Here is a 25,590-nt window from a genome sequence, read left to right as displayed (position 1 = left end):
CAATATAGAAAAGGGAAGAGTATATAACCACAAATAAAACATATGGAAAAAGTCTAGTGGTGTGATGATGTAAAAAAGAAGAATCTTCTGTCAAATCCATATTCAAAAGACATAAGAGAAAAAAGCATTGGTAACAATGATGATTGAAATTTGAAATGTCATTTCAAATAAAGAAAATTCGACATGATATTTGGTTCATGAATTGGTCCTATAATTTCTTAAATTCCTTAAATTAAAATAAAATTAATTAAAAACGAAATAAAGAAATCGTCCATTTTCTCCCCTCTGCGGCTTAGTCCCTACATCATTTTAAAGTTTAAGGGACTGTACAGTACTGGTTGAGGTAGGGATTCATGTTTTGAACATTCCTAAGTGAGATAATGAAAAGCCTCTTATGAAATATGAAAGAGCATGTAATTTTAAAAAGGATTCAACGTTTATTTGATGAAAATTGGTTTTCAAATGGCTGAGATATCCAAAAAAGTGCTAATAATAAAAGGCGACATGCCCCAACTTTATTAGTATCTCTTTGTTTCACCTTGTTTTTGGATATCTCAGCCATTTCAAAACCGATTTTCATCGAACAAACTTTTGATACCCCTTAGAACTGCATGCTCTTTGACATCTCATAGAGTGGTTTCTGAATATCTCACAAAACGTTAAAAGCTAAATCTTCACCTCGACCAGAACTGTACACACCCTTTAAGCTGACAATATTTTTTTTGTTCCCTCTTCAGTTTCCCCGCTATGTTTCTGTTTGAGAATATAAAGGGAAATAATGAAACGAAAACTTATTTCTGCTATTTCATTCATGACTCTTACTGCATTGAATTGGTCTTTTGTTATCACTGCTCTCTTGAAAGGCGTTTTGAAATGAATGTCAAAATGTCAATTTCTGTCATTTTTTCTTTTGTGCCTTGGAGGACAAAAACGAATGTGTTCACTCATGCATGAAGTTTACGTTTGTATAAACCTATACCATGTTGATAGCCAATCGAATAACCTTTGATATGGTATATGACACAATGATTTTTATCAAAATCTTCTATGAAAAACATGAACTGAAAAAGTGTTTGCTTTCTTTCTTTTTTTTTTCTTCTTTTTTTTTTTTGCTGAGTGTACAATAGCCAATAAAGTATAAACACATCATATTAGGAACATTTTTCGGTGCATGAAACTTCCGCGAATTGTCATTGGCATTCAGTTCATCGTGTGAGAATCGCGCGCATTTGGCTTTCGCGATTTTTGGCTCATCATGAAATTTGCGAAAGTTACATGCATGAAGTGTCGTATCTAGAGGGTGGGGGTGGGCAAGGGGGGCACGTGCCTCGGGCGCCACTACTTGGGGCACAAAAAAAAACGAAAAAAAAAACGAAAAAAGAAAAAGAAGAAGGGAAAAAAAACCTTCGCCCGGACGGGGGGAAGGGAGAAGGGGGGGGGGGGCAGAAAAACCAAATCAAACAAGATAAAAACAAAACATGATGATGACGCGGACAAAATAATAACAAAGTTTATTGTGTTCACACAAGAATTCCGAATTCCGTGTTTTGTAAGCTGAAATACAAAAATTTTGGGCTTTCTCGCTGCGCTCGCTCGCCAAAATTTATCAAAAAAAAAAGATAAGAACAAAACGTGATTATGACGCAGAAATATACAAATTTCGGTTTACTCGCGCATACTAATTCAGAGTATTTTTCAAGTCCTCAGTTTGTTGGTATGAATCGTTATCTATAAGGCCGTCACTATATCTAGATTAGAATTGTAAGATTTAATAAGCAAAAAATGACAAGAATTCCATGTTTTTGTAAGCTGAAATACAAAAATTTTCGGCTCGCTCGCTGCGCTCGCTCGCCAAAATTTATCAAAATTTATTTCATTTAAATCACCCTCAAAAGACCCCTTTTAGGTACTTTAAAAAGCATATCATGTGGACTTATTTAAAGTCCCTACCGGGATGGGGTTGGGGTTGAACACTTTTTCAGAAATTAGGGGCGCAATTTTCATGCTTGCCCCGGGCGCCGTTTTCCCTGATATAGATACGCCACTGCATGCATACGAAGAATTCCTGGAAAATGACATTCAGCTTTTTTACCATAAAACTCAAAAGATTCCAGAGGGCTCCTACTCTAATATCATTCATCAATGAGTAGGTCATTACGGATCCTCTCTCCATATTTATTTTGGTGCTTCTATCCGGCCCAATGGTAATCTCAAACTTTAACGTTAAACGACCTGGCTACCAGGATTAGAATTACGTTAAGGCCAATGAAAAACTATTGCAGTCATGCCCAACAAGCGCAAATAACAATCAAAGTATATCTTGCAACCGCACCCTGACACGATATAGAATGTATGTTCGATGAAATGCTAGTTTATACACGTGGACGTGGTAGGTCTTTCATCCGACATTCAAAACTCAACTCAACTCAGACTCAAGGAAGGTATTTAAAAAGCCATCACATTCGAATACAAGTGATATATAATATGTGATATATTTTACAGAAAGAAAAAGGAAAATTAAAAGAATAGGCCTTCGGCTGGTAGCCCATCATTTACCATTAAGTAGTGACAATGATTGCCACTTTTCTGTCTCCCGTCGGTCCATGGGGCCCGGTTTACAGAAAATATAATTAGGCCTACACTCATGATAGATGAGTGATATTAAAATTCAAATATGATGATTTTAAGCATATGTAACGGTGCAAAATAATCATTACAATATAAAATTTACATAATTTGCCATCAGGTTCATTGGCATGGCAAAGCAAGAAACAGCAAGAACAAAAAAGGAAGAGACCATCATTCTATTCAAAGAAAACCAAGGAATATACTTTAAATGAAGCATAAATCCTTACACCTGTTTACTAACATAACAATTTTATACGATTTTATAACGACGAAAAAAGAAAAACTATGGATGTTCTGTTTGTTTGTTTGTTTTTCTTTTTTCCTCGTTATAAAGACGTACATGAATACAATTGTTATGTTAGTAAACAGGTGATTATAAAGGTCCTTTCGTCATCCTCACTTTTTATAATTTCCGTTATTTTGCATGGCCGGTGGCACGTATTTAACAATGGGAGGGGGCACTTTATATTTTTTGGTGCCACTTCAGTGAAGGGTTTCATCAGCTATGACAAGCAAAAGAAAACCCCACAAAAAACAAAAACAAAAACAAAAACAAAAACAAAACACACACACACACACACACACACACACACACACACACACACATAAAGGCCCTCGCTTCTGTCACTTCCAGGTCACCTCATCAGCTAACAAGCAAAAGAAAAGAAAAAAAAAGATCCTCAGCGCAACTTTCTGATTCCGTTTCCGGGTTTCTTCAGCTGATAAGCAAACACAAAACCCTAACAAAACAAAACCAAACCATAATCTATATATTTTTTTCTGGTGCCACTTTCGGGGTGAAAAAAGTGGGGGCCCAAAGTGGTTACACGTACCTATGCATTCCTCTGTATTGTGGGAAAAAAAGTGTGGGGGGGGGGGCTGTTTTGCGGGCCCTGTTTTGTATGCTTTTATGATATCGACATAAATGAATGGATATATGACCGCAGACCTCCGCCAAGTGCATAAATGGCCTAAATTTCTTATGATGAATAATCATTGAAATAATAATAATAAAAAAAAAAATTAAAAAAAAATCCTGGATCAAGACGGTGATCCGCATCCCGGGTCCGCATCATCGGATCATCACCAATCATCCTGTTCCTTTACGTCATTATCAACTTTTCCTGGAAATTTCATCCAGATAATATGCTCATATTTCTTTTTTTTTTTAATTTTTTTGCAAACAAATAAACATACAACCAAACAAACAAATAGACAAACAGACAAACAAGTGATTAATGCACTATCTGGCCTGTACTGTAAATGAGGCAACATCGCCTCATTTCCGGAGGGGGGTTGTGACCGCTGCTGCTCAAGATGATCGTGAGGGCAAAATGGGCAGAGCAAAATCTCTTTGGGGCAGAGCAAGTTTCGTACTTGTGTACGTTGTGTAGCTAGCTGGGTCGTGCATGCTCTTTGCGAACACGGCTGGTGAGAGTACAAATAAATATATACGAATACATGTACATAGAAAGAAGTACACCGGCTAACTACGCCGTAGCTGACGATGACATCTAGTCACACTCCTCGCATCACTTTATTCCGGAATGGAAGAAGCTCAGATGGAAAGGTGAGCATTTTGTCAGTTGTATGTAACTGACCATTTGATGATGTTGATTTTGATGTTTTCTCGGAGTTTCTAATGTACCATGTCAAAGTTTACAATGACTTCGCAGGTAGTACTGTTGTAGTGGTCCCAGATGCTTAAAACTATGTTAGTAGGTACATTGGACGTTATGGTGCAGGTTAACCTGTCGCTGTCCCTGCAGCATGCAGGCCTGCGCAGCGATACGTTTTGTGGATGAGCAGATCGAACTATACTTATCTAAATTACTGTACTTGGCATGTTATAATTAATCAACTTTCCATGTTTTGAGTTAGGCTCTCTTTTCGATGATACAAAAACGTTTATTCAGCCAAGACAGGTACAGACAGCCGCGGCTGCGGACAGGTCAGGTATAACAAACCCACAAGTTGCTCAATACCAGGTTCCTGTAGCAGCAGCTGATATACCGGTACGGGAACTTGGTATACCAGGTTCCCAAAATGTAGACAAGAGTGCCTGCATTTGTGGCTTAAATTCATATTCATTTGTGTTGTACTGCCTAGAAAAATGGCTTTGTTGCCGTTGATAGAAAGGGTTTCTTCTAATATCTATATGTTCCTTTTCTGTAGGAGGACCGCATATATCACAGTATTATATACTGTTTCTGATTTAGTATACACTTGTTTCATTATGAAACTTGTGTGAAGATGTACAAAGTGGTCAAGGCGGAGCTCTGCAGATTTCTGTGTTCGCTGACCCCATGCAGGTGCCTCATTTTGAGCAAAACAAAAGAATCTCTGAGTCCATCAGTGCACACTCTATTTATACCTCAGTTCGGGAAACCCACTCACAAGGGGGGCCCTCCTTATAAGTAACCCGTCCCCCTTATAAGTAACCCCGTCCCCCTTATAAGTAACCCCCGGGGCACCCCTTATAAGTAACCCCCGGGGCACCCCTTATAAGGAGTCTCCACGCTTTTTTGCAATGCAACCCGAAAATGAAAGGACTGCGGCAATTCGCTTGATTATGTCCATAAAGCTTCACAAGTTTCCTAGTTACTCACGAAATTTGAGCAAAATTGGTTCGAGGCATCATATCTAAAATCATGGATTTAAATGCGATGTCAAACGACCCATGCGAATGCTGAAATGCGAGCGATTACTGGCGTGAGTGTCGCCAGGCGCGGCGACGGGGCAATGCTTGAGTGCAGACGTGGCGACTTAGTACGGAGACTTTCGTTCATTCGGGTGTGAATGAAGTGTACAGAATCATGCATTGAGAAGGGATTTTGTTTCCAATTAAAACTTTGTATAAATGTGAAGCCTGATTTACTAGGGCATTTCTTGTAAGTTGATTAATGAAAAGTTCAAAGGGAGTACAGTTTGCATATGAAATGATAATGTTACTTTGTGATACAAATATCATAGCAGTGCTCTTGTGATGTTCACAATTAAAATCATAATACTGAAGGCGACAAGATGGGGGTTGGGGTTGAACACTTTTTCAGAAATTAGGGGCGCAATTTTTGCATTGCAAAAAAGCGTGGAGACTCCTTATAAGGGGTGCCCCGGGGGTTACTTATAAGGGGGACGGGTTACTTATAAGGAGGGGCCCCCCTTGTGAGTGGGTTTCCCGAACTGACCTTGCGCCCGATGGACATTGTTATCGTATGCTGGCACATGCAGTTGACCATGGGAAGGGGATACATTTACTGCTTGACTGCATTTGCACATTTAGATTACTAACCTTTCAGGCAAAAAGAATCTCATTTGAGGGCATTTTGGGCTTTCAGAGAATGGCGGGAGGAACAGGTTTAACAATAGCTTATTTCCAATCGCTCACATAAATTCTGACCAAATCAGTCATTGAGAAGCTTTGATGTCAATGTTGCCCCCCCCCCCCCCCCCCCCCCCCGCACTAGATTCAATTTCCAGTGAAAGTGGCAACTGATAAGTTGGACCTCATTTCAATATGTCTCTTTTTACTAGGTCATTGCCTGCCCAGACTCCATGGAGAGATTACTACTTGTGGCAAGCAACTGCCTCGGAATCTCAGCATCTCATGTATTCACAGCTCATGGCGGTAGAATAGAGGACTCATCATTAATAAGGTATAGACCAGATTAAATCCAGATAAAGACAAAATGTTAAGGTATAGGGAATAACATCAAAGACTAGCAATTGCATTAGCCAACAGAAGCCTTTATACAGAACAACTACACATGTTACTGGTATACATCCACAGAAATCAGTACATATTTAACCGGAGGCATTTTTAATGAGATGATTCATTTATTTTGGTTTGCTTTCTTATTCTGTTTCTTAATGTGTCTCTGTTGCTCTTTCCTTCTCTCTTGAAAACATTTCAAAGCCAAATGATAAGCACCATATGACAATGAATTTATGTTTGTACACTTTTGTGTATATCTGGCCAGGTTATGTCTTTATTTCAACGACAGAAGAAGGGTGATAGGCCACAAGTGTACAGAATCATGCATTGAGAAGGGATTTTGTTTCCAATTAAAACTTTGTATAAATGTGAAGCCTGATTTACTAGGGCATTTCTTGTAAGTTGATTAATGAAAAGTTCAAAGGGAGTACAGTTTACTTATGAAATGATAATGTTACTTTGTGATACAAATATCATAGCAGTGCTCTTGTGATGTTCACAATTAAAATCATAATACTGAAGGCGACAAGATGTGATATTCAGGGCATCGCTAATGCATATTTGTGTAACCTTTTTTTTTCTCCCTCTCTCATTTTTCTGTAATGTTGACACAGGGATGATGAAGTCCTGTATATATCAGAAGGGGAACCATTTATAGGTAAGAGACATTACATCAGGACTGTATTTATCATGCCAAACTATTGCCAGCTGTTGTTTTGCTGTGCATGTATGCACAAACCTAGCCTTTTGGCAAGGCCTCGTGGCTGAAAAAGAGACTATTTATAACTGCGAGAAAACGGGTGAATGCGAGACTTAGTGGCGCAGCCACGAGGCCTTTTGAAACTTGGGTTTTTTTCCCTCCCACCTCCCGACAAAGGCGAATATGAATTATTCCTATATTCATGAGTCAGATCGCAGTTGGTACTCTAATGAGGACGTGTCAACGCTTCGCTGGCATTGCAGGCAGCTACGGATGAGAGAGCCGCCAACATGCATACTTATGTGTATCCATCAGATGCGACGGCGTGGTGAGCTATGCGGTCGCTGATTGGCTGCTACCCTTTTTGGTAGGAGAATTGGCGAGAAACAAAGCTCAAGTTAAGAAATTCATGTCAGGTTTCAAAAGGTCTCGCATTCACCCGTTCTCTCGCAGTTAGTCTCTTTTTCAGCCACGAGGTCTTGCCGAAAGGCTAGCACAAACCATGCAAAAGAAAAGAAAAAAAACTTTGAGGAGACACGAAAACATGTCATAATTGAGTTATAATCTCCAAAGCTATGTCAATCTCTTGAACAAGTCTGCATCTGCCAGATCAATGGTCAAAGAAGACATCCACTTTGTAAACTTTGCTTTGGTCCCAAGGAAACTTACTTGATGGACATTGAAATGAATGCATCTTTATCATAGGAAGAGGGCTTGTGGAATCATTATTATTAAGTCGTCCATACCACATTAGTGCATTGCTATTCTAGTGGCCATAGAAAGAATTATAAAGGAGGACACCCCAGAGAAAAATTGTTTGCTTTTGAATGACCACGTAGTAAAACAAAAAGAACAAATGGGCTAAGTGAAAATATAACACAGTAGAACAATAATATTGTTTTCACAATTCATGAATTAACCGTGTGAATCTATGACATAATTGTCACAAAATTGCTTAAAACCATAACATATACCGTATGTCACACAGAGTCTTGATTTTTTTTACTTCGTATTCTTTAACCCGATAGACAAAATTTTGAACTTGAGCAAGTGTGATCAAAGGCAGCTGTGTGTGAGCATATTGGACATAAGATGTGATGCAGAAAATACGTATGTCTAGAGCTTGCTGCTTTCTCAGCAGCTGAATAGTAACAATGATTGAATTGTTTTATGTTACAATTGTTTTTGCATGACCCTTTTGAAGTTGAATCACAGTCACAGATTTGTCTGTCGATAGAACAGCAAGATGATGGTGATACGAGTACAGTTGTAGCACACAGACTGAATGCTGCCATCTATCTTGCCTGTCTGCCTGTATGATGCACAGTACTTTATATCAAATCAATACATAATGATATACTGTGCATCATACAGGCATGATAATGTTTGACGCATAACATGGACATCTCTTAAGACGTTAAGGGCAGGGCAATTATTCTATATAACACACATATCCCATAGACATCCGCCCTTGTACATTCTTAACTGGTCTCCACTTGAGAGGTTTACATTTGTACTTGACTTGCCATCAAAATGTATGTGCGTGAATCCAATCCAGACCCCAAATTCAGCCGGTCTGGCCAGAGCACGGTGATGATGTGCAGTCACGAGAAGACCAATGGAGTTCTACAGAATGACTGGATCACGCTCAATGTCGGTGGGAGGCACTTTATGACCAATAGGTGAGAAAAAAATTAAGATATTAACTACATTGTTCTTTGTTTTGTTCTTTTATGCGATTACTCGTCGTGCGCAGTATGCGTCATCCGTCGTCCATCATGCGTCGTGCTCCGTCCTTTGTCTGTCGTGTGTAAACTTTTTACATTTTTATCTTCTTCTTGAAAACCCCATGATGGATTTTTGCTGAACTTGGCAGGTAGCATCCCAAGGGGAATAGGATCTCAATTTGCTTAAATGGGTGCCATGCTGGGCTCCCCAGGAGGTCCAATCCCCCCCCTTCCCCCCTCCCCCCCCCCCCCCCCATTTAAGGAATCTTTAAAAGTCCTCTTGTATGGAACCAGAAGTGATACAGCTAAGTAAATACTATGAGTAAGTACATTGATGACTGTAGTTTCAAGTTTTGTTTTGTGTTTTTTGTGACGGATCCAGGGGTGCCCCCCCCCCCAAAGGGCGGGGGAGGGGGTCCAAATTGGGACTTGAATTATACAATTTTCTTTCATCTTCTACCTGAAAACCCCATGACAGATTTTCACCATACTTGGTAGGTTACCTAGGTAGCATCCCTAGGGGGATAGGATCTCAATTTGTATAAACGGGCACCAATCTCACAGTGTCTGGCTCAAGACCTGGAGAGAGAGACACTTGCAGAGGACACAACAATATCACTGACTGAGAACCAGAAGGACGTTATCACAATTTGGGGGATATTGAGTTATTGGATCACATTGTAGAGCTTGATCTCCTCTACATTATGGTGTAAATTTTCAATCATTTTCATTTTCAGTAAAATCATAAAAATAAAAAACACAAGGGCACTATTTTACCTGTTATTTTGCACAATGCCTATAAATCTACCCACTTTTGATTACTAAGTAAACTTTTTATTTCATGAAAATTTATTGTTTCGTCTTTATTTGTGCTCAAATCTTTGAATGCAATAGCACCTTTCTTCTTCTCAGCTGATGATATGTGGTCTACAGACCTGGAAGCCATTTTGAAGTCTAGAATGGATGTGAAATACATACCTCCAAGCCATTCTGAATTTGGAGGAAAGGATCTGAATTTTGTCCATTTCCAGCTCTTGTTTCATTAAGATTTTTTTTAACTTAATTATTTTATGACACACTCCTATGGGAGCTGCCCTTTTTTGCCTACAACTGTACTTTTTGAGCCAAATCATCCCTTTTCAGTCGCAAAGGTTGTGAGGTCTGGAAATGCAGTACCCCACGAGGTTGGAGAAATCGAGGATAGACAACAGTTACAATGTTCACTTGTTTGTTTTTTTGTTTGTTTGAAATATTTGTTTACTTCTCCCAGGAGTACTTTACGAGGCAGAGATGGTGACAGCATGTTAGCCAGGATGTTTGCTGAAGATGGTAAGGACAAACTGCTTTCCTTCATGTGAACAACTTGTCTTGCCTTCATGGACTTGTTCAGAGAAAATTCATGAGATTGTTTTCACACATTCTGTATTTTCAACCCTCACTGCATTATAATGAATTGTGACCACTGACAACGATTTCAGGCCAAAGTCGGGAATTTTGAAATTTCACTTTTTCATTGAATCACTTTGCCCATTTCCAAAGCTTTGCATTGATATAAAACACTTGTATTCTCTGGCACCGTAAGTGGGCATATAAAGCAAAATATAATGCACTTTTTAAGTGGTAAGCCTGACAAAATTTCGAGAAAACGGGCTTTGAAGATTCACCTCTTTCTCAAAGACAATGTCCAAGTGGCGATGCGAGGTGAGAATCACCCATCTGTATGATGGTGCCAATCGAGATTAACTCCGCCTCTAGCAACCACAGCGCCTTATGATTGGCTCACTAAGAGAGTCAAATTTCCCGGGCACCTTCCTCGGAACCCAGCGTTTGGAGCCGACATACACAATTTGTTTCGCTCGGGTTCGTTTCGTTGGCAGATACGATAATTGCATGCACTGAAGACTAATGGAGTACGTGTGTGTGGTGCACACATTACCCAATGGCATCAACATGCCATGCCTGTGTCTATGTGTAAACAAAAGCGGGTGGCGAATCCGTATCCACACCTTTATAAATCGCGTTTTAAGTGTGATTAATTTGTCTTTAAATCGCTTGGGATGTTTTGCAGGCAGAAAAACTGATAGAGCTAGCAAGGATCACGCTTCCTGTTGTTTTGTTTTGTGTTGTTTTTCAAGCCATGCATGTGTTGCATTGTGCCGTGGTGTTTATTATAAAAAACAAACAAACACAATTAGTTAGTTTGGTGCAATACACTTGACGTGTAGTATTTAAATATTGGTCATTTATGACCACTCCTTTCCTCTCATCTACTGTCCTTTGAGTCAACTTGCTATCATAATATTTACTACGAGTAGACAGTTTCGAGAATATTGTAAGTTTTCTTGTCACACAATTATACAATATTGCAGCAATTGACGGATGAGTTTCCGATCGCATGTTGCACGATTGTGTAGTGATTTGCGACTCTGATGTGATCAAATCATGTTCCCCATGAATCTGTTTTTACGTTGAAAGTTAGTGCTGCCGTTCACTTTTTGCTTCACTTCTGTTGTCGAGCATTGCGATAGAGAAGCTCGGATAGAAAGCCAAACAAAGAGCCTACACTACAGAGCGAGCGTATCTATTGTAGCAAGAACAATGAAGCATAATGTATGCACGCGTGGACAAAACATTTCCGAAACGCTCAAGACGTGTCTCTGAAAGCCAAACTATGTAAATGTGTGCGATGCACCAGCCAATCGCATGCGAGACCCTACGCCGTAGCAACACTGGGCATATTGGCGCGGCGTTCGAAAGAAGCTCGAAACTGACTAGTGCGATCCAACATACGGTGTTTAAAATTCCATTTTCGATAGGAAAAACTTAGTCTTATGATATGAAATTTAGTGAAGATGTAGAAAACATATCAAAGATAAGATTTCTGCGAAAATCCAAAATCGACAAAAATAATGGTCAAAATCTTTGAACCGTGCTTATGAGGGAATTTGCTCTTGCGACTTTTGCCTGAAACCGTTGTCGCGGGTCACAATTTATGATGTCAGTGCGGAAGAGGTTATCTCAAGGCATGGGGTCATAAACTCGCTAGTAGTGCAGTGTTTACCATGTCTAGCTGTAACCCTCCTTACTAATAAACAAACAAATAGATAATTGTCATAATTTTGTTTTCTTTTCTTTCTTTCTTTTTTTTGGGGGGGGACACCAACACCTGGCCTCTGCCACATGCATCCTACAATGCATATTTGTGGAAGAGCATTGTTTTATTTTATGCGTTGCGTATCTTACTGTCATCGCTGTTGAGGATTATCACCAAATATATATATTTATATGCATACATATGATTCATACCTACATTAGAGAGATAGACGGATAAAAGTATGATTTATATTATGCTGCAAATGTGGCCACTGGAAAAATTCCCTCCAGATGCATTTAAGTCCTCATTCTAGTTATTTTCATGCATTGTGCTAGTAGTGGTTCCAGGTCATGTACATAATGCTCTGCCGTATACTAAGTAGTCAATTGTAGTATAGGGTAAAGGAAAAAAAAATAAGATAGTGTAGTGCTCTTGACTCATGAGAAAGTTTCCATGCATCACAGGAATGCAGACTGACACAGAATATTACCACTTCTCCTCCAGATTTGCCCTGGAGTAGTGCAGTCGACCACTCGGGAGCGTACCTGATAGACAGGAGTCCCGTCTACTTTGAACCCATCCTCAACTACCTCAGGCATGGCCAGCTCATCATGGACGATGGGCTGAACCCAGCAGGTAACCATGGGGACCATGAACTCGTACAAACTGAAATCTCTATGAGAGCTAAATGGATTATTAATATGCATGGAGTACCATTCTATGATATAACATAACTCCGAGGAGCAATCTGTAGTCGATTGGTGATTTAAATTGATTTAAATTGATTTGACTAATCACTGGCAAAAGGGAAGGAGAATGTAAACTCACATCTATATGATTCTTTAAATTCTAATCTGTGAAAAAGCAAAGTCTTGTGGTTGATAGATTCTTGTTTGATTCATTCATTCATGTATGAATGTATTGTTGTTTTTAGTCTCAATATCTGTCTTTAATTCCCTGTTTTATTTTGTTAACAATTTAATTCACACAAGGAAACTTGAATCAAATTATTGTTTATCACAATGATGATGCAAAATACAAATACCAATAGACCATGCAATGAATTCTCTCATCCTTTTTGCTGGGGGTGGGGGCTGAGGCTCAGGCACCCTTTTTTTCACAAGAAATAGGAATTGACATAGGGTGTAACTACCTTAGGCCCCCACTTTTTACACCCCAGAAGTGTCACCGGAAAAAAATATAATGTGGGTAAGCTTTTTTCTTTTCTTCTTTTTTTTTTTGGCTTGTCAGCTGAAGAAAGCCAGAAGTGCTTGTAAGCTGATTAAACCTGGAAGTGGCAGCAGAAGTTGTGCTGAAGGCTTTTTGTTTTGTTTTGTTTTTTATTTGCTTGTTGGCAGATGAAACCCTGAAGTGGCACCAGATATAATAGAAAATAGGAAACGAAAAGGGTTAGGAGCCTTTAGGCTAAGGGACATTGTCATCATAAGAGAGAGAAGGAAGATAGAGAAAGAGAGAAAGACAAAGATAGAGATGGAGAGATAGAATGAGAAGGAGAAGGCATTACAGTCATTGTCCTGTGTTATAAAGAGTTTGGATTGCTTCAAATCAATCATAACTTCCCCAGTCAATTTTGCCTTTGCAATTGATTTCAAATCCATCTCATGAGAAAGTTGCTGTTGATGTCAATCAAAACTTTTTTGGGGGACTGAATTGATTGCAAGTCTATCAAATGATGTGACTGTTTTGGAATCGATTGTAGGAAACAAAGAGTCAGTCACAGAATTTAGGCTGCCATCGAATTTGCAATTAGTCATTCTTGACATGAAAATTTTGAAATCATAAAGGGAGTTTGTGATTCTTTACCACAAAAATTATTGGAACTTCACTGGAAATTCAAATTTGTAATACAAAGATACCAGAGTAAGGTGTACTTTTTTGTGTCATTGTTATGAAATGGATACAGTTCATACAGGTTAATAGCAATTCAAGTTTGATTGTTTGATTAAGACTGATATTTGCAATTGATCACAAGTTCAAATCAAGTTTGATAACTTTTCAAATTGATTTCAATCACAATTTTTATAAGACAGAGTCGAGTCGGCTGTGGATGTTTTAGGGTATAAGCCCATGTGACAAAGATATCCTGTCATTTTCTCTAACACTCCTTTGACAAAATCCAATCCTGTGTTCAACCAAACGTGGGCAGGCGTGCTTGAGGAGGTGAAGTTCTTCGGCATACAATCCCTCGTAAAGCCGCTGGAAGAAATGATACAGGCGAGAGAGCCGCCGGGCGACCACACCCCAATGAAAAGGTGGGAGTTTGTACGCATGCTGCAAGGGGCTCCGTCCAAGTATGACCTCCGCTGTCAGGTATGTGGGTGATTGTCTTCATTGTTGAGAGAATGTTAGAGAATTAAAGGGTATTCCCTACACCCTTTCGCCAGCAAGCTATGTTTTGTTGCAGTTGGTTGTTTGTTGTATTTCCCCCGAGAGTGGGTAGTCAATATGTATTGTTGTTTTTTTCATACATTTATTTGTAAGTCATAAAAGCAGTCTACCGAACAGAATAATCTTCCCTTTGCAATGTTAAAGGGATTTTTCAGGCCACCAACATTTGGTTTAACCCATCAAGATCTGGGAATGTTTTTGCTGCAGAATTTATCATTTTGTCATCATTTTCACTTTATATCTAATATTGAAAAAAAAGCAAACAAGATAGAAGTGCTCAAGTTCATGTATATCATGCACAAAATAAAAAGCAAAAAAGCAAACAAACAAACAAATAAAGCAAACTGAGAGAGCAATAGGAGCTTCAAACTTCTATGAAACTGTGCTGCCAATTTACAAATCAGTCATAATTCTAGCAATTAGAAAGTTTTTGAGAATTTGCTATAAATACAAAAATATGTACAAACACAGAAAGATGTAAATGAAAGGTAATCTTTTACTCCACAGTATCAAACAGGCAAAAAATGAACAATGAAGATTGCGAAAGACACAGCAACAAATCATGAAAATTGGTTTCTGGGACATAGCGCTTGCAGCCTTTTGCACTTCTGAAACAGATGCCTCATCCAGTGTGCCTATTCGCTGCCCTTGAACAGTGTTATAGGAATCTTTTCTGATGTCATTGTCACGCATGCAAATTTTTCTCTTTGTTGACTGTGAAGTTTTGAATAAACATCCATGATCATTGAAATCTTTGCATAGAAACAGAAAACTCTTATTTTAAAACAAACACTGTTTCATCTCTGAAATTTTCTATAAGTGATCTTACATTGTATGTTTTTTCTTCCCCCTTTGCCCAGGGAATGAACTTTGAGGGCGCAGACCTGTCCAAGCTGGACCTGAAATACATCAACTTCACCATGAGCAACCTGTCCTTAGCCAACCTGTCTGGAGCTAACCTGTCTTACTGCTGCCTGGAGAGGGCCAACCTAGCAGGGGCCAAGTTGGATGTATGTTAGTCTTGTTCAAAAGCCTTCGTGCTGCCCTTCAAACTGACAATTCAGTTTCAGTTTCAGTTTGTTTTATTTCTCCACGTTTGCAATACTTTTCACTTTTTTTTTGATCACTGATTTTTTTTGTGAATTTTGCGACCAAATGCTGGAAGCAAAATTCAGTTTTAAAGTTAAAGTCATGAGTTAAGAAATTCAGACAGTTTTTCAAAGGCTCTCTCACCGGGTGACTTGACTGAAGTCTCGCATAATCACCCTCTACTTGCTACTCTTGCATACAGTGAGAGGGTCTTTGACAAAGGCTAGATAGATGTATATATGTGTAACGCCCAACAGGGCACATATTTCATGTCCAGTGCATTAATGGTGAAATGTTGCATGGTTGACTCCACATTAAAACGGTGTATACATTGTACTGTACATGGCTCTCCATGAAGGGATCAGTGTAGTGTTTACATTTTCTGCCTGTGTATGTTTAGGGATAAACATTGCATGGCTATATTTAGGGTCAAATATTGCATGGTTATGTTTAGGGTTGAATATTACATGGTTATGACCCTTTGAAGCATTTGGTCACAGAAAGTTGTCACAGACAAGGCCAAGTGCATGTCAAATATGCAGCAAGTGGTGCCAGCATATTTAATCACATTTTCTCTATCCCAAATCAAAGAAGAAAGAGACACGCCTGCAAACAAGATTTGTCCTGGCGTCTACAAAAGCACTCATCTGCAGGAATCTCCGTCAAAAAATGTCAGCATGGTCCCTATATGTTTCTTAAATTCTCATGGACTTTGTGCAGCATGCTGCAGGGCCCTGTTGCATTAAATGTTGAATACTCAATTCTGATTGGCTGATACCTGACTTATGTTTGAGTTTCTGACTTATATATGATTGCGTCTTTTATGCAACATGGCCCAGGTTTGTCAAAAGTTATTGGAATGCACCTTCCTCAAATTCTAAATTGAGCATAACTTGCATGTTTGCATACTACATCTATAATCAAATTAGTAATCTAGCAGTCATTGACAGATGATGTCATCGGCAGAATCTTGGTTTTTAAACTATTTTTAGGGGGAGGGGGTGGATCCAAGTAATTTGAAAAATATCAATATATGGTACAGATTTAGATATTCTCTTGGCCACATACTTGTAAGTGATAATTAGGACATCATAAATCAGCACAATTCAACACAATGTATGCATTTTTATTGCAAATATACAGGTACATTCATATATGCATTATATGACCACCCTAAGGAAATAGGAGGTGTCCACTTCATGTTCACATGATATTTGTAATAGATATTTAATAGTTCATTACATTTGTGTGACCTGTACTTGTGTAAATACAAAAACCTATATTTGGCTGTACTAATTTATGTATCAAAATACTACATGAGTTCAAGAAACAGTGTTTCCATGATAGCTTCTCTGTCTCATGGTTATGAACTCACCTGGCTGTAATCAAGGCTACTTTGCAAGATATGGAATCGCTGGCAGAAAGTGCAATTGTACATTTGAACTGACCAATTCATCAACAGAATTTGCTCAGCCTTCAGTGCCGGTATGTGTCAGGTGTATGGAGGGAAATGTTGCCAATGGGAGATAAAAGATTTCTGCCATATGCAAGGCCTGTATAAACACAGATTCATCTCCAAAAATGTTTTGCAGTGGCCATGCATTCAAGAGGCCGCTGTGGACAGTTGGCCATTGAGGACAGGTTCGACTGTCATGTGTACTCTGCAAGATCAATTTCAGCTGTTGGCGTAAACATGTATGCAGCCCCCTCTGAGGTGGAATGTCCTTCTTTTGTTATCTACAGGGAGCAAACCTAAGAGGGGTCAAGATGGTCCTCGCAAACCTAGAGGGCGCTTCACTCCGCGGCTGCAATTTTGAGGACCCTGCCGGTACAAAGGCCAACATGGAAGGTAGGCTTGCATACCTGCGAAAAATTGAAAATGCATCACGATATTTTGCTGTGTTGCGCACCCGTACATAGATTTTCATGGAAGTGAAAACATAATTTGCAAGCCACCATAGCATGCATTTCCTGTGAACCACAGTGTAGGACCACCTGTAGAAATATCAGTATTGCATTGGATTATGTAATCACTTCTGCCAAATCTGTGATTGCAGCATGGGTTAAAACTCAGATGGTCTTTTATTTTCAGGATTTCATAGTTGATAGGGGAGAGGGTTGGAATCTCTAATAAGAATGATCTCACGGGCCCTGATAATTCACTAAGGGCCTCCGTGACATTTGCTTCTGCGACAATTGCTCCCATGAAATATCTGCTCACTAAGCCAAACATAAAATCTACCCACAAACATAACCCTAACCGTAATCCTCTTCCTCATATCAAAATGAATTTAAATCTCTCTCACAACACTAACTCTAGCCCTTGTCCTTGAAGTCCTTGAAGAAAATAAGACAAGAGCATGCCGGAGCAAATGTCACATCACCCACAAAGATGGTTTGAAATCAAATCTACATTGTTTACCATCATGGTACATTTTATCCAGGGACTGAACAAGGACGAAATAGGTGTACCTTGCACACTTCATGTGTTGGAGAGCTCTCAGTATGGGATGTCTATTTTGCATGCACCTATTATGTAAGTTAACCAGAACGTGCCTGGATGCATAAAGGGTCAATTGTGTCTAGATGCTACGTAAAGACAAATTTGGTAAATATTGGTACGGCCTGGGAGTCACCATCTTCTTTGACTTTGCTTACAATGATTGCAAGATAGCATGCTGGTCACTATATTTTTACTTTGAGACCTTAAACATTGACAGAGAGCTACATTACTATGAAGCTGTCTTGTTGGATAAACTGACAGTAAATTGCTTGTTGGCACATGGGTCTGTAGTTAGTTTGCCCAGCACTTGCCTTTACAGGCAAACACTGCTCTTACAGGTTTCTCTGTAGGGTTACTTGTAACTGCCATCCAGTCACACGTATAACATCTTTTCTATTTCAAGAAATATTGCAGCCATATTTTCCGCTATCGGTTTGATGAACACACTGGTTTTCACATTTTAATTCATACCTTTATAACAAAGGATTTTTTTTAAAAATGCATTGTCATGATAACCACAAGACTTCTCATAGGCCTTGCCAAACACAGCATTAATGAATGAATGCACATTGGATTTCAGGTTTTATCAGGCATAATGCAGTGATAGGTGACTTGAAAAATGCATACCTACCTATAGGTCTCCAAGGAAATGAATGCATTTTGAGATAAGCTGGCAAACTGACATATGAGTTGCAGTTCTCTGCGCAGATAGGCTCCATCTGGGGAACGAAGATTATGCCGTGACATCAGATGTGGATAATTATCATGCCACATCCTTCGCAGGTGATGGATATTGTTGCACACCAGTGTCAATACTAGAGAGCTTTAGATTTTTGCAATGCGGACGTTCACAGGAAAAAAGGATGTTCTGCGCATGCGCAAAATTGCTCATCAAAATCAATCTATTTTTAGCTTGCGTTGTCTAAGTTTTCAACTAAGTTTTCAACTACACATTCTAGGCTATTTTTACATCCGCTCAAGTAACGACGCAGAGAGCTGCTAGATACCCTGTTCCTATGGGGGGCCATTTTCCTTGGGAAAAGTTACGTCTCTGTGTGATCTAAAGCTGTTTGCAACACAACTCGGGGAGAGAGGAGATCATGGCCAATGCGATCATCATCTCAAACGTCCATGTCTCAAATCTATAGCTCCTTAATATCTACACATCTCTGATGGAGATGCATGATTACATTTCGTATTGTGTGTCGCAGATTTCATGATAAAGTGACAGCTTTGCTGCAGCTTTTGTAGAAGGTCACTCTGCTTGCTGCATTTGTGAAGTAACAATCTATGTTTGGCTATCACTCTTTGGTTTTGATTTTGCAGCACTGCCAGCATGTCTTAAGTGACTATGCGAATCAGGGTCATGTCAGGCTTACAGACTAGTTCGATTTTTCCATGAGTATGATCAAGCGTGAATTGATTAGAGAGAGAGAGATAGATAGGGAGAGAAGAACTAACTTGTAGTAAATAATATCTGAGACAACAGTTACATGTGAAATTCAGCCCTAGGAGTGCTTTTTGGATCTTGCCTCGGACCGGCCCAAGGCGGCTTTGCAATCCTTTTACACATGTAATTCAGGCTAGCTGAGCAACAGCACTCCTCATGGATGCATGGGCCAGCCTCGCATCAACTTTCCTTTATACTCCACTGTGGGAGTGCCCTTTCAGTAAACAACATTTCGTGCGTATTTGGTTTCGTCATAATACTACCATGCGCATAACCCCAGCAGAAGGTCTTGTGACCTGTCAATCCGCACAGCTCTAAAAGCCAGTTGCAGCAAATCTGGCCCTGATGCAATGATCAAGTTAGTGCGTCATAAACACCCGAAAGATTCAAAGCAAAGACTTTGACATTTGGAGAGGAGGTAACTCATTTATCATGTGGTGGACCTTTTGAGGATATACAAAAGTTGTATCAAGTGACTTTATGAGGGTTAGATATATTGTACTGGTGGATCACCTGTGCACTGCCTGGACTTTGAAACAAATATATCAATTCATCAATATACACCCTCATGCTGTTTTTGCCTGTTTCATTCTTGTTAATACACAGTTAAGTCCCATAAAGTTCTCATCATGCAATTAATCATCTTCCTAGTACGACATATACCCCTATTTTCCTATTTGTTTTCTGTGGATAGAGGATTAATGATACCTGTTCTGATAGTTCGTATAACCCCAGGAATACAAAAGAAAGACAGAAAGAAAAAAACAACAACAAAAGATTAGCTACACTAACTTTGCATATTGGTCATGGCCAGTATTGGATAACTATGTTAGTCTCAGCTTGTAAACACTCAAATAAATAAAGCCCCCTAATTTTATTTTTGAAATAGGAGACAGAGATGCAGGTATTGTATGCCTCAGCTGTTGAGAGAAAGAAATTGGCTGCCTATCGGTCATCTGAAAGTGTATTTGGCCCTTCCTATACAGTGGTCATGCCAGATTTATACACCCGCATGCATTGCCACAAGAGCTACCAATCAATCAATTAGGGTATTATCATGCAAATGTAGATAGGAATCCGCTTGCTGTTCAATGCAGTGACATTGATGATATGTGAAAATGCTGTCTTACACACACAATATGAACACCAAACTTGCTGTTTTGAGTGATGCAAAATATATTTGAATATGATTGATTGCAAAATTATAATACATGCAATCTTAAATGTGTTGTGATTGGAGTAGATTTCTGCAAACCCAGAATGCAAGAAGGATATTAAACAGTAGGCAGTGCTACCACAAGCCCCGGGGCCCTGTTGCATTTAAAAGTTGCAATTGAGCATAAGTCAGAAAAGCAACGTAAAGTGTACGTCAGGTATCAGCCAACCAGAATTGAGTGTTGAGAGACTTATGTTTACTTCTCTGACTCAAATTTGATCTCAACTTTTTAATATGCCACTGAGCCCAGCTTGCGAGAAAGGTGGTTATTGCTGGAGCTCTCAAATCAGTCCTTCTGTTTATAGATGCCTGTAACTCTCTCCAAATTACCAACCATCTGCCTTTTTTTATTGAATGTCAATTACAATTTCAGATGGTGGTTCTGACAAGGCTGATTAGCTTTATTTGCATTGTATGAATACATCATGTTTATCATGTTTCCAGATCAGAGGAAGAGGAAAACAAAATCATTTATTAAACCTGTTGAAGACTAGTCCCGAGTACACTTGGACAGGTACCTGTGGAAAACGTGTGTTTAAGCAAAGTCAGCCTGTCCTCAAAGGGTTAAAAACAAATATTGTGATCTGAGATGAAGATGTTTGTCAAGATCATGTCAAATTCTATGTTTCATGTGAATTTTTCAGTTGTTGTTTACTGTAAAACATGATATATTTGCGGCGTGAAATTGTCGCGAATTGGAGCCGACGGCCTTTTTTGTGGCATGAAATTTTCGCGAATCGCCGCTGACATTCAATGCATTTAGTGTGGACAAGAACTTTTATGTGCATTTGAGTTTTGCGAATCTTGGTGCTTGCAAAAATTTGCAAAAATGCACGCAAACATTCCTTGTTTTACAGTATTTCTTTGGGGATCTATGTATGTGTGCCTTTAAGTTACTACTTTCATGTCTGAAATGTTCCCTATGACTCAAAAAGTTGGCATAAATGATGCCAATAAATGGTATACTGCACTAGAGTTTGTATACTACTAGGCATGATGTCATGGTATGTTGCATTTGTCTCCATCTGCATTTTGTTTTCAATATTATTGACGTCATAGCAATGTTATGTTTCATCACGTGATGCTGTGAACAGGGTTTCACTAATGAGGATTAGAACAATGAAATAATTGTTAGACTTCCATCTTGCTAGAAAGGCACCAATGGCAATTGTGGTGAACTATGAAAATTTCACTAACTGGAGAAGTATCGCCCTTCAACTCCGCTTCCGGCCTACGAGGCGATTACACTGCCACTTTCCTGCAATCCACCCACCCTGAAGGCAACGATGATACGATGATAGTACAACGCGACTACGGTCTTGCCACATTTCCAGGCCGATGTGATGCACTCCTTTTCTGATGGCACCAATCGTATGATGAGATTTGTATGCTTATCGGGACTTTGTGCTACAAGTGGAGTGACTGTTAAACACGAATGGCAACTCACTGTCCGACCTCAATTTATTGAGATATAAATCAGGCTGCACAAACATTTCAGATACTGTAAAATGAGGAATGTTCGCATGCATTTTTATTGTGCGAGAGCCAAGATTCGCAAAATAAAAATGCACGCAAAAGTTCTTATCTACACTATTTGCTTTAAATGCCAGTGGCAATTTGCGAAAATTTCATGCCGCAAAGGAAGCCATCGGCTCCAATTCGTGAAAATTTCATGCCGCAGATATATCATGTTTTGCAGTATGATGGAGAAGATTTTAATTGATCAAGCCACGTTCAGGACGGGCTGAGTTTGCTACAACATGCATATCCCATAGACACTTGCCCAAGATACTTGGGACTCATCCTCAACGGGTTAATTCAGATATAAAATGTACCAGAACATCTCACTCTTTATGGCATATTGGTATAGATCTGTGAAAGATCAGAAGTCACATAATTATATACTCTTTTAAACTTGCCTAAAGTAATCCTATCCAGTATGGTTCACAGGCAACTTGCTGATGAGCCATAGACTTGTTGACCAGTCACTGCTTGCAAAAAGTATTTTGATAGTTTGCCAGATGTTATTCCCCTACGAACACACAATTTAATCAATAAGTGCTGTCTAGTAATGTGTTATTATGTGTCTTTATTTTGATTTTTCTTTTCATAACTTGGGAGTTGAATATAACTAGAGGAAAGGCTGGAACTCTGATGTTATCACCATGTGAGCCGGATATCTTATCTTTTCCTCTCTTTTTTTTTTTTTTTTTTGTTGTTAATGTAAGTTCTTCCTTCCGGACAATCTTGTATGGATTTCTTTCTTGGAACGCAGTTAGAATTTGTGATTCCGGGAAATGTGATAACTACTCTGAAATATTTGCAGGTCGTACACTGTACATGCACAGTCAATTTGAATTAGTCTATTATGAAGGGTTTCTTGTCACTGAAAAAAAAAATGGTGACTACGTGGGAGGAGGGTGCCCACATCGGTGCTTAAGTTAAATTTTTCACTCATGCCAATCTTAAATGCAAACCTTATTTTGTGAGACAAATCCTTGTGGCTGTCAGTTTGCCGACCAGACCACTTGATTCCTTCAGTGCAAATGTAATTGCACATGTCAATTTTGACATAAACTTGGGAATAACTGAACCCCTCCTCCGTTTAAATCCTCGAGTCCAGTGGTGGTTTCTAAATCTCACTGCTTATGATGGATGTGAGGTTGAAAAATGAGGGAAAGAATAGAGATATGGGAAAAAGTGCTGAGAAAGAGAGACATTAATTGGAGTATGTTTCTCTACTTTGTTCTGACAGCAAAACTTCCTTCCTGAGGCGGATCCTTGTGTGTTGTCAGTTTGCCAACAGACCACTTGAAAACTCAAAAAGTACCAGTATGTAGACATGTCAATTTGGATGTAACTTGAGAATAACCCTCCTACCCCCACCCCCAATCAAAGCTTAAAGTACATTGGTGCAACATACTGTAGCTTCTTGCATTTGTACAGTTTGTATCTGGTAAATTTCAGTCCTACACAGAGTGCAGTCTGATTTCCATAAAATCCTCATTGAAAAGAAAAAAAAAATGTGTAGATGTGGGTGTGTGTAACAGCAAGAAGTTATTATGTCAATTTTAAGTATTGTATCAAAAGACTTTGTAGACCTATTTTTATGGTCTCAAATATGGTCTTCTGTATTTTTGCCACATGAGGTACAGTGTAGCAGTGTGTAAGATTGTGCATGAAAACCTAGCTGAAACATTTCAAAAAATAGTCATTAGGAACATTAATTGATTACTTGGACTCAATCATGGAATGTGTACCAAATTTTAGGTTATTAGTGGAAAAATGAGCAAAGAAAATGGGATTCCATCGGGATTCGAACCCCAGACCTCCGGATGCTAGCTCGGTGCTCTAATGACTGAGCTATAAAAAGCCCTAGTTCAGTGTTCGTCCCAGAAACCCTAAATTCTCAATGCTCGGATGGTCAGAAGCTATAGCAGTGTGTTTGTGTGTGACACACACGCACACACACTTTAACCTGGCATAAACCCGAAGGGCAATTCAACTTGGGGATAAATGTGAGGGATCATCGAAGTGATGCAGCTTTTTGAGTATGTAACAAATGTAGACAAAAAGAAAACTGACAAGAAATTAATATAATTCATTTGTGGAAAAATGAGCAAAGAAAATGCAGTTAGGTTGGTCTGATTATCTCATCAAATTGGTCGCCATGGAGTTTAACCCCCCCCCCATTTTTTTTTCTTGGTCACACTCAAAGAAGGGGTAAGCTTTTTTTCCTGTGCACATGTGCATGTACATTTTACGAGATCCTACCAACAGCTGTATCATTAACAACCACAAATAGATTGATTCTAGGACGATGGGGCTCATGTTACAGCCTGTACAGGAACGTCTTAATGTCACATTTTTGTCCGACTCGCTGGCGACAATAAATGCCCCACTCTACCAGCAGATGTATTTCCTGTGGTGTGCGTTTCATGTACAAAGCCAGAATAACAACTTGAAAGGATGTATCCTATCATGTGATACGTGGGATTGGGATTCGCTGTTTACTGTTTAATCAAGATATTAACCCTCTGGTTCTGTAAATCTGTTGGGTTTCCACACAGCATCTATGGGTGCATTCAAGCGCTCTCTTAGACCCTGTTTACGGTGCGAGGCTTGGCCGCGGCCAAGCCTGCCTTCATTTCAGTGTAAACACGCAAAAGGCCAAATGCGGGGCCAAAATTGGCCGCGCATTTGGCCATGTTCTGGAGGTGGTCTCGGCCACGGCTCGGCGGCGGCTGAGCCCGGCCTTTTCTCAGTGTAAACGCAAACTGGGCCAAATGCGCGGCCAATTATTGTCTGGCTTCCAAACCCTCTGCCCGTACTATTTCGTTATTCAGGATATTAACCCCCTCAACGTCGAAAACTAGTATAGTTTAAGGCGGTTTTGTCCTGCAAAGGATTTTTCCTTTGGCAAAGGCCTTTGCCCGAACGGCGACTTCATCGCCATGGAATCCAGTTGGCAAAGGGTCTGAAAACCAGACTATACCAAATTGCGTTTGTTTGCAAGCAGAGTGCCACCACGACAAAATATTGAAAGGTTTGAATTAAAAGCGCGGCCAAGCCCGGCAGTGTAAACGGACAAAATTGCGGGGCTCGGCCCTGCAATTGAGGCTGGCCTCGGCGGCGGCTCGGCCCAGCCCCGCACTGTAAACGGGGTCTTAGAGGACGTGCCGTACCGTACCATACCCCGCGCCAGAGGAGCGCTCAGCTCCTACAGTGTGCTGTATCATACAATTCTGAGGCAAAAAGTGGACCACTTCTGGATGTGCTTGAAAAGCGTACCGTACCACGCCTGAAGTTGCCATGAGAAGAATGTACTTAACACACACTACAGTATGACATAATAAAAGAGTCGATTCTCTTTGTTAAGGACACCTGTAAGTAGCATAAGAATCTAAGAGGGAATGAGTTAATGCATCTTTCCAATAATAGTGATTTCATGTTGAGGTCTCCGTCAGTATGAGGAATAATTTGGTAGAGATGATAAAAATATGTTGACTGGAATTGATGTAGCATACCGTTATGATCATGTGGAACATCAAGGAGATAC

General features: G+C 39.6%; 1 protein-coding gene across 1 annotated transcript in view; it reads left to right on the top strand.

Moving 5' to 3' along the window:
• Window positions 1-4,111: 4,111 nt before the first annotated feature.
• Window positions 4,112-25,590, top strand: part of LOC139723113 (BTB/POZ domain-containing protein KCTD9-like) — a 73,430-nt gene continuing 51,951 nt past the window's right edge. Inside the window, exons 1-9 of the mRNA XM_071634380.1 lie at window positions 4,112-4,198; window positions 6,163-6,284; window positions 6,958-7,001; window positions 8,602-8,725; window positions 10,041-10,099; window positions 12,369-12,500; window positions 14,032-14,195; window positions 15,134-15,283; window positions 17,106-17,211. Coding sequence (XP_071490481.1) covers window positions 4,136-4,198; window positions 6,163-6,284; window positions 6,958-7,001; window positions 8,602-8,725; window positions 10,041-10,099; window positions 12,369-12,500; window positions 14,032-14,195; window positions 15,134-15,283; window positions 17,106-17,211 — 964 coding nt within the window. The 5' untranslated portion in view covers window positions 4,112-4,135. The remainder of the gene's footprint in view (window positions 4,199-6,162; window positions 6,285-6,957; window positions 7,002-8,601; window positions 8,726-10,040; window positions 10,100-12,368; window positions 12,501-14,031; window positions 14,196-15,133; window positions 15,284-17,105; window positions 17,212-25,590) is intronic.

The sequence above is a fragment of the Diadema antillarum genome, unplaced genomic scaffold, assembly GCF_040938485.1.
Source record: "Diadema antillarum isolate AM-2024a unplaced genomic scaffold, OU_Dant_1.0 scf00000181, whole genome shotgun sequence".
NCBI classification, from domain to species: Eukaryota; Metazoa; Echinodermata; class Echinoidea; order Diadematoida; family Diadematidae; genus Diadema; species Diadema antillarum.
Note: the sequence above shows the minus strand (reverse complement) of the source record. Positions and strands in the feature narration are given on the sequence as shown.